General features: G+C 34.1%; 1 protein-coding gene and 1 long non-coding RNA gene across 2 annotated transcripts; one reads left to right on the forward strand and one right to left on the reverse strand.

The window, feature by feature from the left end:
- Window positions 1-372: 372 nt before the first annotated feature.
- LOC106786772 (43 kDa receptor-associated protein of the synapse homolog) lies at window positions 373-12,274 on the reverse strand (the record flags this gene model as incomplete). Its single annotated transcript, XM_014748534.1, is given in 4 exon segments — window positions 373-519; window positions 3,210-3,361; window positions 5,339-5,555; window positions 11,576-12,274. Coding segments are annotated over 4 exon segments (554 nt in total), but the record flags the coding sequence as incomplete, so codon positions are not given.
- On the forward strand, window positions 6,254-8,704 carry LOC106786773. The gene is made up of 2 exons (XR_001381693.1): window positions 6,254-7,079; window positions 7,147-8,704. It is a non-coding gene; the product is annotated as an uncharacterized LOC106786773 (long non-coding RNA).
- Window positions 12,275-14,146: the final 1,872 nt, after the last annotated feature.

Consider the following 14,146-nt stretch of genomic DNA (forward strand, 5'->3'; position numbering starts at 1 on the left):
CAACCGTCCGATTTATCCAATATTTCAAATCAGAAAGAGTGACAGTGTCAGAGATAAAGGTTGAGAGATAGATAGAAAGATAGACAGATAGATAGATAGAGAGAGAGAGAGAGAGAGAGAGAGAGAGGGGAAAAGAAAAAAAAAAGAGAGAAAAAGATAGACATTGAGAAAATATGTGTTCTCGTTTCATCGAGAGTATCCCGTAAAGGTGTGTTTTATGACATCTATCAGAGAAGGTACGGAAAATTGTTCGTTGTTGTTTCATTCGATAAGACATTTTGATAAGTTTAATCATTGATTTTCGATTAAACTATATGACATTATTAAACATTCAACAAATCGTATTGTAAGAAAAATTGTCAAATATTCGACCTGTGTCTCGCATATTCCAAAGCTCTGTCCAATGCACCTAATCTCTCGTGGGCTCTGGCCAAATTCAAATAAGCCTCTGCTCGCATGTTAGGCGAATCCAGTTCTTCGGAGATGCAAAGTTGTCTGTGACCAAAGTCGATGCTGTCTCTGGAAAAAAATGAAAACGAAAGAAAATAAAAATAAATAAAAGAAATAGAACGATAAGAATAATAACGAGAGATTTATAATTTAGTTATATATTTGTGTGAACGTTTTGAATTACATATATAGGGACAATTATTATTCTAATTTTAATAATAAAAACGATCAATCCTATCTTTCTCTCGTTAAAATAAAACATTTTGAAGTAATCCGAGGTTTTAAGTGATACGAATCGGAGGTTCTTATATGGTCAGACAATTTTAAGTAGTAAAAGAATTGGAAGCTATTAGACGGTCAGACACTTTTAAGTAGTAAGAGAATCGGAGATTATTAAATGATTAGACACATTTAAGTAGTACGAATCAGTATAGATCCTTACCAATATAATCGAACACCTTTAAATGTTAATTTAAATCTTAAATGGGGAGAAATTTCAATATTCCACGACTAAATTCGTACAGAACGTTGAACAAGATTATTGAATAAATCCACTCGAATGTGATTCTAAATTTATCCTCGCGTGCTTCGTCGTGCAACCGAACCGATAGCAGGTGATAGTAACGTTAGTAGAAGTTTAGTAGTAGTAATAGTAGTAGTAGTAGTAGATCCTTCTTCAATCCAATGACAAGAATGTCAAAGAAAAAGAAAAAGAAAAAGAACGAACGAACGAAAAGTAAGGACAAATGCGGATTCCGTAACAGGTCGCGTAAACTTTGCAGTCCGCATTTATGAATAGATATGAGTATACGTATACATATCTACATTGAAAGAAAAAGAGAGACAGAGAAAGAGAGAGAGAGAGAAAGAGAGAAAGAGAGATAGTAGAAAGGGGTGGAAATGAGGAGGATTGGAAAAGGACGTTATTGTGTCAAGGATACTCCGAGCACGGCTCTTGCCAGCCGGATTTTCTCTGTCGGCTCGTGAAATAAATGCTATCTCTTACCGACGATCTCTTTATTAACTTCTTTTCCTCCAGTTTCCTCCGTCTCTCTTACTATTTTTAACGATAGACTAGAAAAGAAAGATCGAGATAGAACGACGAGCGAGAAAGAGACCAAAAAACTTGGGCAAGGCTCGTACGAGCTGTTAAATAAAAAGAAAGAAAAAAAAAAGAAAAAAATAAAAAAGAAAGAAAAGAGAGAAAAATGTCTTCTTCACAAAGGAATATAACATCTAAAAAAAATGCTTGGGTTAGAAGCAGTATCGAAATAAAACATCCTCGCGTAGAATCAATTACTTTTATTTAGGTGTTTTATCTTTTGTACCCCATATTCTTACGAACGATATTTCTTTTCTTTTTTTTATCATAATGAGGTGGGTTAGAAAAGAATATATTTTCTTTCTCTTTTTTTTTTTTTTTTTTTTTCTATCAGGAATGAACAGAAGATTCCTGTTCGTCGTCAGAGTTGTATTTCGTTGGCTATGTGTTAGTATGTATATGTGTATAAATGTACGTGTATCCTTGGGTGAGTGGTGATGTTAGTAATGTGTAGTACTAGGTTTCTCTCTTTCTCTATTTCTCTCTTATTCTCTTATTCTCTCTTTTATCTATCTCGCACTGAGTATGTACAATGCTCGAGGGTATTTTCCAATAGGTATCTGTGGTTTTCGATGTCTATAGTATAGGAGGAGTCCAACGTGTCTTATCGTGCGAGATTTTCCGCATGTTCGTAGAGATGCGTGGCTTGCTCTGATTTCCTCCAACATCTACGGATCCCTGTTATACATATGCATGTAAGTAATAGCAGCACGTGATTCGAATACCACGATTCTCCTACATCCGTTCGATCGTCTAACCGATTGGAAACGATAACAACTACTACCTACTACTACTACTACTACTACTACTGCTGCTGCATCCGATTATACGTTGACTTACTCTACTCGAAGAAAAAAAATAATCACTCGTCGTAGTCCAACATTTTTCATACGGAGATAATTAATATTGCAAATTTTTTTTTTACATTTTTTTTTCTTTACATGATTTGTATCGCGTTGTAATATTTTACTGATGAATCGTCATCGTCATCGACGACGACGACGACAACACGTTGACACACTGACCTATATTATTTTTTATTGGAACGAACAGTTGGACCGCATCGTAACGCAACGATGAGAAAAAAAGTTCATCGGTTGTTTGCAAAGTTCGTTCGGTAAACAAGGTTTCATAGATTGCTGGACAAATTCGCTTGAACTTTTCTTAAGACGAACAGTCGTTTCTTTCAACTTTATTCGGTTTTATTATTTTAACGAGATAAGAAAGATCGATCGCTGGGTTAAGTGTTTTACGTTGGTGATCTTCTTTTAAATAAATATTAAATTGAAGCTTTTTAATATGAATTATTTAGTTAAATGTGGATCGTTGTGGATTATTTTGATAAGATATTTACAGTCTGCTGTTCCAGTATCGAACTGGAAACTACGTTACAGATGCGCTACTTGATATAACCTTTCGTTGAATATTAAATGATTACTTAGAAAGTGTATAGAATTAATAAGTATACGCCGTATTAATTATACTATGCAAATGAAGTATTACGAGCCTTCCTTGATTCATCTTCCATTTAGTAGCTTAGGCTACTTTGTATCGAGATACCGTATCTCTATACCTATTAGATAGATTAACGCGAAATTATCTTTTATATTTTATTTAACAAAGGAAGTATAGAAAACTTTCTTATATATAACGTTACCTGTACTTTCCCCAATCCATATAGGCTTGATATAGGTAACCCAAAAGGGCGAATTTGTCCTCGCGTTGACGAATACTTTTCAATGCACCTCTCCATTTTCTTACGGCTGCTTGCTGTTTGTGAGCACGATACAATTTCAATCCTTGCTCTACCTGTAATCAATATAAACGTATACACAAACATTTATTTAGAATTCATTTTATTATCTGTATTGAACAAAAAAAAAAAAAAAAAAAAAAAAAAAAGGCAAGAGAAAGTAGAAGACCGTTTTAGATGCAACAAATCATTTATCAATTCGATACAATTTTCAGCATTCTTATTTTATCTATAATTAATCAAAACAAAATTTTCATTGTCATTAAAATCAATGTTTCTAAGGACCTTGGGAGGAAAACGAAGGACAGATAAAAAGGGTGGATTAATAATGTATGTGTATAGAGGATAAAGGGAATAAGATAATGTTGAGAATACATGAAGTCTACTATTGGATCATTATCACGCACGAGAAGTTTCAGGGGCGGCAAGTTGGCACACGCGTGACTGCGAACGCTTTACTTGCTTGCTTGCTTGCTTGCTCGTCGTTCGTTCGTTCGTTCGTTCTTTTATGTATTTGTGTAACGACACTTTGGATAAGGGCTGAAACGAGAGAAAATGCTTATCGATTCGACCCTGAACTTTGTCCCTGGCGGATTGAGCGATCTGATGAAATATAAATAGAACGTTTATGGGTAGAAACGTCTAAATTGAGAGACAAGTTACACCGACGTGCGTTCGCTTGACATTAATGAACATGGGAAACGCGCGTGTCCCATCACAGCTATTAGCATTTTCCTTTAATATACGGGAAAATAATTAACGACTCTACTATGGGAGAAAAAAAAAGTTGCATGTATATCTTCTTAAAGATAAATTGATTTTAAATGCTAATCAATTGAACCTCGGGTTATATTAATTATTGTTAATAATTGATATCTCATTAAAAAAGAGTAGTATCAACAAGTTGTTAATTTTGAAACGCAAGAAAATTATGGAATTCATGAAAATGAGTTTGCACATAATTTATCGAGTTTCCAACTATTTTATCACGTATTATAAATATATGTGTCTTTATATGTGTGTAGGAGTAAAAAGTAGGAGGGAAAATTGTCAACTACAATTTTATCATCCTTGAAAGCGTAGAAGGTACCCAAGTGCACTCTTTCAAAATGCTTTCGCTTCAAACTTGTTATCCACTGAGGCTTTAAATGACACCACTAAATGCGACATAACATGTGCACTACTAGTAATTTTGCGTGAGTGTATATGGTACGTGTGTTTTTTAAAGAAAAGATATAGAACAAATTTCCTGAGGTAACGTATGTTTTACACGTTTTTACATCCCATAAGAGAACACACACACATCTATACACATGTATACATGTATTTTATATAGGTTTTTTTTTAAGATTTTTCCTGTTCCTGTAAACGACGTAACAAAGATGTCGCGATAACTTAAACGAAAATCAATTCTATATATCGGAGTAGAAAAATTCTATTTCTCGGTTTGAAATAGGAAACATTGAGAAATGGTCGTGTTGTTTGTGGAAAAATAAAAGAGGAATCGATAAATCTGAGGAAGTTGATATAATAAATACTAGATACTAGATTGTCTGTGTGTCTGTGTGTGTGTGTGTGTGTTGTATTTGCAGGTATTGTACCGTTGTGTCGAGAATCGTTTCTGTTTGAACGCTTATGAAAGGATAGCGTGACTCTAATTCCGATCCATGGCACGGTTGTGAACTTGATAGTGACCGATAAAGTCGTGGCAACACATTCAACGAGATAAGTGTACTACTAGGGCTCGTAACGAAAGCGAAGAAGCGTGCCGATTCACGAAAAGGGAAAGTCATGCACTTGAGGAGATTTCTCTCTCTCTCTATTTCGTTGTATATTTTTTTCTTTCTTTTTCGATTAGCTTTATCGAATCGCAAATATTCGCACGAGAGATATATTATCCCCATTTAAATTGGATTTTAACTTCCTTCATTTGCTTTTTTTTTTCTTTGATTATTTTTAGATAGATACTTTTGAAAAAATTCACGATTAATTTTGAAAAGCGAGATATATTTAATCAAAGTAACAACACTCACCCTTCGACGAGCTAATTGTTGATCCAATCTCCACCTGCATCCTACGAGACACTCCCATAAACCAGTACCCGGCCTGTTATGTTGATAATGACCATTCCCGCTACCATTTTGATGACGATAATCCTCTTCCGCGAATTCGCAAACATCGAGAGGATGTCTCGAGCCATCCGGGCTACCCAATAAAGCGGTTGCCGATAATTGATGACTCGCCGATCCACTGTAACATTTTTTACACAATTTGTCTCTATAATTTGTTTTTTTTTTTTTTTTTTTATTTTAAAAAGAAAATTCACTTATATTAACGATTAAAATCTAACAATATTTTTATAATAATAATTAATACGTTAGTATATATATATATATATAGTCAGCATTTATCTTTTATTTTGTAAACGAGTGGTGTCACGTTTGAAATGCACAAAGGAACGGGGGGAAGTTTATCGAAAGGTAACTCGGGCATGAGGACGCCGAGACTCGGAACAAGATTATTAGCTTCGTTACTAGGTTCCCTTTGAAATAATGAAAATAAAAGCTAAGGTATATATCTGTCTGTGTGTGTGTATTTGTGTGTGTATGTAAGCGTATAAGTGTAGGTATATGCACGTTTAGCGGTAGACTAGCTAGCGGTGGGCTCGTGCTTTTGTGAAAGCTCAATTGTATCCGCCATCTCGTGGAGCGTGCACTCTTCTCCTCGGTACACTCGATACGTTTTGCATACGAAACCGAATACGCTTGAAATGACATGTACAACAAGCTTGAAAACGTTCTCGAGAAAGATACAAAATGGTATTATCCTTTAAATTAAAAAAAATCATCGGCAGAAGGGGGCAAGTCAACTCTATAACGCGTGTGTGTATATCTGTGTGAAACGAAAAAAAATGTGAAATTTAATTCGGCTATTCGTGTTTTTTTATTCTTTCACGTTTATTATACTCATTCAATCACTCTCTCTCTCTCTCTCTCTCTCTCTTTCTCTTTTGTTTTTCCCGTGTCGAAACGCTCAATATTTGTTCTCCATCGAACTTTGTCGAAGTATCGGTGCGATGGGTAAATATTTGCTACTGTACATAGGCAGTTGAGTATAGAAGCTCGTAAGCTAGCTATCGTACTCTCAATGGTTAGACTTTCTTTCTTTCTACTAGCTAACGCCATTCGTTTGACTCTTTCGTAAGAGCCTTTTTTACATTTCAAAGGGATACATATTTATGAGAGATTTTCAATGTAATACTATAGAATGATATATATATATATATATCTATAAAGTATTACGTTTACTCTATCCACGTAGTATCTTGTTAGTTAGACGATACTTTTGTGTTTGAAAAATTCTGGATTTATCAATGTTGAATCGACGACAGAGATAAAATAGGGAGGATAAAGTAAAAACATTAGCGTCGTTTGTAATGAGCTTATTTTCAAAAGATATTATTATTATTACAATATACACAATATATTCGTTCGGGATAAAATACAATTTCGTCTTAAAACCAACAGGGTGGGGGGAGGGGGAGTATACTATCTTCCAAATTTCCATATATAATATTATATTTTTATCTGAAAAATTGGGAATTACTATCGTATTACCATTACGAAGCTATTAAATATACGTTATCTTTAATATAGTTTGGTTAAAAATTCGTTGAAGAAAAAAGAAAAAATATATAAATGGCGAAAGCGTTTTAAAGAGGTAATAAGATACGTTCGATAAAATATGAGACTCGAACGTCGGTTACCACGTGACGTGAGTTTTAACGTTAACTATGTATGACCTCGTTATAGTCGTCTAAAAATGTAATCAACGTTGAAAGGTTAACGACTATGATGAAAATGACGAGTCAACGACAACGAGGATGATGAAGAAGACGAAAACGAAGAAGAAGAAGGAGGAGGAGGAGAAGGAGAAGGAGAAGGAGGAGGAGGAGGAGGAGGAAGAGGAGGAAGGGAAATGAGAGGAAGAAAATGGTAAGGGTGGTGGCGTTAAGCTGACATGTACTCCTATGTCTGACGGGGCTCCTTAATTTATTTCCAGGATGAACGGAAACTCCGGTAGGAGATAAAGCGCACTTGGCCGGAGTCCCAGAGTTTGAGTTTCGCAAACTCTACATCATGAAGGTTGTACATTCTCCCGGAATCGCACCTACTACCCCGTTTACCTCTAACTCGAGAACAGATCCCGTACTGCAATGCGACCAATGCGGGTCATCCTATTGAAATTTATCTTACGCGAACGGGATTGCTTGCATATTATCTGTCGGACAACGATGATGATTATGACAACGAGAACAACATTCCCCTTGCCCTTTACTTTTTTTTTCTCTCTTTTTATTCATTTATTTATTTATTTATTTCTATTTTTTTCCCCCGCGTGCATTATACGAGTTCAATCGAAATCTTCAAAGATTTATTTATTATATCTAATATGATTTTAGATGTTTAGATATTTATTATCGACAAATTAGAATTTTCGATATACGATGACTCGTACGTCATACCGATCGACCTTGTTGCTAACGTTATTACAAAAGACAAACAGCTTAGGGAAGATTACGAAACTGTTGGTGTCGTAACCATCAAACTCATGAAATCCAATAATTATCCTGTCGATACGCGACGTTTCTCGAGAAGAAACATCGACGGTCTCAACGATTGATCAAGAAACGTTTTTCTTTTAATCTAACAATCTCTTTTTTTTTCTTTTTTTTTTCTTTTGAATATATTCTTTTGATAATACAATCGAAAGAAATATAATAGAGGATAATCGTTTAAAAAATACTTATATTTTGAGAAGATTTTAAATGTTGAAAGATACCCTCGCCCCCCGCCCCCCATCCCCTCGAGAAAAAAGTTTATTATTTTATTAACACTTAACCCTTTTTTCTTTCTCTCTCCCCTTAGTAGAATATTTGTCCAAGACAATTGTACATATATTATACATCACCCTGAATCCTGACGGCTCATTTGAAAACGCAAGCAAAACCCAACCTTTTGAAATCTTCTCATTTGTATCATTACTCGAGTCGAGTTTCTATTGTTCGTGATATAAAATCCTCGTTAGAAGGAATATAAGCTCGCCAGTTTTCGTTTAGTTCGCTGACGCACGTCTCTACGTTTCTTTTTATTCGTACAAGAAACACATACATACACACACACATACATATATATATATATATATATATATATATATATATATGACATATGAGTGCTCGATAAAAGACAATATTCTTCATTTTCATATCCTTCTATGTGTGTTATAATAAAATGTAAGAAACACATTTCTCGGTAGAAAGGGGGAAAAAAAAATATGTCAATTACAGATTGCGAAGAATAATCGAACGTGGGAGAACATGGTCGTTGATCGTAAAAAAGTAAAAAGGAAAATAGCATAATCAACAAATTTGTCTTATGTGAAATAACACGAGAAACATAAAGACTGATGGTTGCTATGATATCGTCTACGAGTTATCGTCGGGAACGACGACGTTAACCAAATTAATATCGAACGAGCTATTGCCGACTTTATAGTATGACGTTGAAAGGATCGGTATATATATATATCTGTGTGTATGTGTGTGTGGGTTATTCTAAGTATATACGGGAGTGTGTATAATGAATGTGTGTGTGTATCGGTGTGCGTGAAAGAGATGGCGAGTTATCGTACGTATAACAGAGTCCACGTTTACGTCAAATCTGACCACGTTTGTCAAACAGATTACGCGCTACTAAATAACAACGCTTGGCACGCAACTAGAAATTTATGCGTTTCGCGCTTATACGAATAATTAATGAGTGCGTTGGTGGTTATTCAACGCACCAGTAAGAATTGCATATGTTATCATACTGTACCAATGAATAATATTTATTTAATAAATAATAATAATAATATATTATATATTTTTACAATACGTTGTAAACGTTCGTATATATATATATATGTGTGTGTGTGTGTCTCTTATATATATATATATCAATTTAAAAAATAATAAGAGCTAAAGAATGAATGTTTCTTTGATTATTAGAGAGTTTATGAAATTTTCCAAATGTTCTTGGTTAATCAATCTTACACACAATATTTCATTTCTCTTACAATATTATATTTTATTTTAATTTTTCTCTTTATTTCATTTGCTCGATTACGTCCGATACAAGTCAACGAATTCGAATGAAATCTTCCAATCATATATTTGTTTTCATAATACTATAAAAAAAAATATTCTCTATGGGAAATGTGTATTCTGGATAATAAAATAAATATATTTCAAATGAATTGATTAAGATTTTTTCTACGATAAGTAAAGAAATACGAGTTGGAAAAAGTTATCGAACAAGTGAACTAGTAGGTGAAACCTTAATCTTATTCTAAGAGAGAACACGTCTAACTTTCGTAGTTCACGAAATAAGGACCAGGACGATTGAATTTTCTTGTTAGCAATCGTGGTGCGCGTCGGCCGGGAATACGGGCGGTGTGCATCGGAATATAGGTCAGCGAAAGAGGTCGCAGGTGCCTCGCCCACCTAGTAAATGTGGTGGGAAAGCAATAGAGACAGAGTGAGACAGAATGAGAAACAGAATGAGAGAGAGAGAGAGAGAGAGAGAGGGAGGTGCATTTCGCTGCACCGTACGATACACCACCGACGTTGTTTCTGCTGTTTCCGCTTGCAGCGTTCTGTCCTATTCGCGTTTATGCGAAATATCAACGCGTAAGCCAAGTCTGACTGAAACATCAACCCCAACCTATCCTCTTATTCTTCATACGCGGAACGTCGTGCATATTCACGTACAACTTTGTTTTTTCCTCCCAAGATGACTTTTTTTTTTTGTTATCTTTTTCCTCGTTTTATTTTCAAAAGCATTTCCCTATATATTATGCGTCTTCATAATAGTTACTAGCGTTCCGTGTTCAAAACCGACACGAGTCGAAACTAATATTTTATCGTTATTTTTTTTTTGTCCTTTCTTTCCGTTACTCTGAAACAAAAATTTACGCTTATTATCATCTCGTCGTGCTGCGTGAATACGAAAATATTAATAAATGTAGTACGCGTATTCTTATTTTTTTTCCGCATCGATTGCAAAATTTCAATCGTTAAAAAAAAAAACTATACGAATGACGGTATAAAAAGTATCTCTCTTTTTCTGGGATTTTTTTTTTTATCCTACCAAAAATAGTGTCGTATCGTGTCGTATCGCGTCGATAGGAAAGAGAGAGAGAGAGAGAGAGAGAAAAGGGGGATGAAGAATAAAAAAAATAAAAATATAAATAAAAATATATTTAAAAAGAGAAGAAAAAAAAAGGAAGGAAGGAAGGAAGAAAAATCGGAACGTGGACGAGTATCTCGGTCGACTAAACATCGTTGTTCGGAGCGTTAGCTACCTTGCTCCATCGTAGAATTTCCCATTATAGCGTTGAAAACTCTTCGATGGAATGTCAAGCGCATCGCGTATCTTCTCTTGCGCGTTTCCGACGGCCTTCATTGTTCTAAGCGTCACACGTATATGTAACCTTTCTACTATACAGATATATATACACATATATGTAGATGTAATACACATATGCATATATGTAAGCAAACTTGCACGATTTTACGCTACTTTATTTATTGCACTTTTCCCCAGTTTCAAGGACTCTCATCTTCTTGCATTCTCCCTCCTCCTACTCCTCCTTCTCCTCTCCTTTCCTCTTCTCTCTCGTATTTATTCTATTATAACATTTCGATTGATTGATTCGTAGAACCACCTCTCACGGTTACGTCAAAACCGTATATCATCGATTATTAATTCAATTTGAATCACATCGGGTTACACAGGGTCTCGAATCGGCAATCAAATATGACGAAAATCAATCGAACCGATAGAGAATTTTCGCGTTAACCGAGGATAGGGAGGGGGAGAGAGCATTACGACAAAATTCTCTTTCGGTTGTAAATTTCGTTTCACATTTCATTTGAAAAAATAAAAGAACAACAATTTCATTGTTCATCGATATCGATGATTACGTATTCGAAACACATATACACACACACATGGAATATTTCAGTTCGATGTTCGATAACGGAATAATCCGATAGATTAGAATTTTCGTGATACCAAAACTTGTTATAGTTAGAATTGATAGAAATATATGTCTGTGTATCCTACGAGATATTTATATATATATATACGAAATATATTCTAATACATAAATAAATATATAAAAAAGATAAAATAAGATGGGAGTTAGTAGAATGCAATGAAACTCACCCAAGGTAATCCCTGGACGAAATAGACTCCCATGACATGGCTGGATCGCTTCTTCCTCACCTCGATTTCCCGTTCTTTCCCCTCCCCCTGTTCCCTTCTTCTCTCGTTTCTTTTCCTGTCTTCTTTCTTTTTCCTATTTTCCTTAACTCCAATCTCATCTCCCTTCATCAGCATTATCCTTACCGGCCGGTTTCTCCTCGTTGCACGCTTTTCTACGCCGGCACATATCCTCTTATTTTTTTTCTTTTTTCTTTTTTTTCCACTTTTCTATAAATCCACTTCGAAAAATCTCTTACGCTTCTTTTATTCTCTCTCTCTCTCTCTCTCTCTCTCTTTCTTTTCTTTTTTCTTTCTTTCTTATCGCTTATACCAGCTCTCCGCAATCTTCTTTTCAAAGGAACTGTCTCGTGTCCGAAGTGAATCTACTATACGTGTGTGCAAGTTTTGATGTATTTTTCAATGTTACTTACACACAAACAACAGACACCTACACGAGAGGATATTATTCTCCCTTCAAGGTTATCGATACTAGCTTGCTTTCCCCCTTATAGCTTCTCGTTCGACTTTCGATTTCATTCAAAGTGCTGACTTTACCTATGCGAATGTATTTCCTTCGCGTTTCTATACTTTTATTTTATTTCTCTTTCTTTTTCTCTCTTTTTTTTTTTATATTAGATATTTCTACTCTCTCTCTTTTTCTTACAATATTATTATATTTTTATTTATTTTTATTTATTTATATATATATTTATAATGTTTTTTTTTCTCTCTTTTTCTATTACAGATCGTTTAGTTATTCGTTATTAGAATCTCGTTAAGTATTTGTTTCAATGCGATTGATTGATTTCTCGTATAATTATTTTCTTTTCTTTTTTTTTCTTTCTATTTATTTTAATATAAAAACAAACTTCAATTGTGAAATGTTCGTACCGATAAACGTACTTTGAAAAAATTAAAATGTTGTCTTTTTTATTATCTTTTCTCGCCCGCTCAAATCAACTTCCTTGGAATATCGAGAATATGATCGAAAATTAAATGTTACACCTGAGGTAGTTTAGAAATCGTAATCGGAACTTTTTGTCTCCTCCGTTTTCTTCATTTATATATTTCTTTTGATAATTGTTTTATTCTTCTTGATTATATATAACGCGTTCGAACAAAATAATCAACGTTCACCTGTTTTTATAGTGTCACATATGTACTCGCTTATGTATACATATATATATATATATATTTTACTTTTATCTTTCTCTTTATTTCTGTTTAATCCGATGAAAAATAATTCATATTTTATAAACAGGAATATTTTATCTCTCTCTCTCTCTCTCTCTCTCTCTCTCTCTCTCTCTTCTCTGTTTTATCATATACTTTCCTTCATAATTGAACACACAAGTGAAGAAAGTTGAAATCCTTAGAGACTCGTCGAGTAGAGTAATAAAGACGAGACGAAAAGAGGAAATGGTAGAAGAAATGGAGGAGAATAAAAGTTCGCGATATTGACGTAGAGGTTTCCCGTAACGCGAACTTTGATTGGCAAGTGTTTTTCTTTTTTTTTTTGTTCTATTTTTTTTTTTTAACAGTTGGCAGTTATTTTTAATCTCACGATATAACGCAGAGCGAGATATAATTTATACTTTTCTGTTTTTTGTTTCTCTTCTTACTTTGTGTCTTTCTACGTATAATATATATATAATTTATTATTATAATTTATAATAATATATATAATATAATATAATATATGTAATATATAATATATATATATATATGTATATATAATATATATCTCGCGTTAATGCGATAACTTCGAAATAGTTTTTCTTTCTATATAACGGATGCCTCGGTTAATTCGTTCGTTCGTTCGTTCGTTAGATTTTTTTTCGTTTCGAACGAAGAAAAAAACTATTATTATTATTATTATTATTATTATTATTATTATTGTTATATACTCTCTACGAATAAACGTGTTTCTTTTTATTATTTCGTATCGTTTAAAAATATTTGTCGATTAACAGCGTGCGTGCTTTGCTTCGTGTGCTCTCGCTACTCGCTAAAATTTGATTATCGATAAAATATATATGCTTGGAAATTTGTTTAATATTTTCTAATAAATCCTTTCAAATTTTTATTATGATCTAAAACAAACTTTCTTTATATTATATATTTATCTCTCTCTTTCTCTTTCTATCTCTCTCTCTCTCTCTCTCTCTCTCTCTCTCTCTTTATATATTTATATATTTGCATATACGTATATATGTGTGTATCTATCCCCGTGTGTATGTGTTGTGTATATTCCACCCTTCCTCCTCCTGTTCCTCCTCTTCCTCCTCCTCCTCCTCCTCTTCTTCTTCTCTCGATATTTCAAGTCTCTCTCGTAGATCGAGAGACCTGTAGTGTAACAAACAACAAACTAATCGAGAAGCTCTCTTGCGATACTCTCTCGTACCAGCTCCGAAGCTAAGAAGCCGCAAGCTTTATACAAACTTTCACAGATCTTAACTTAGAAGAAGAATAAGAAGAAGAAGTCTTTCGGATAAGCTCCAAGTAATATCGAACTTTTCTAACTCGACGCGA

Source organism: Polistes canadensis, unplaced genomic scaffold (assembly GCF_001313835.1).
Source record: "Polistes canadensis isolate GaletaPanama2010 unplaced genomic scaffold, ASM131383v1 scaffold_81, whole genome shotgun sequence".
Taxonomy (NCBI): domain Eukaryota; kingdom Metazoa; phylum Arthropoda; class Insecta; order Hymenoptera; family Vespidae; genus Polistes; species Polistes canadensis.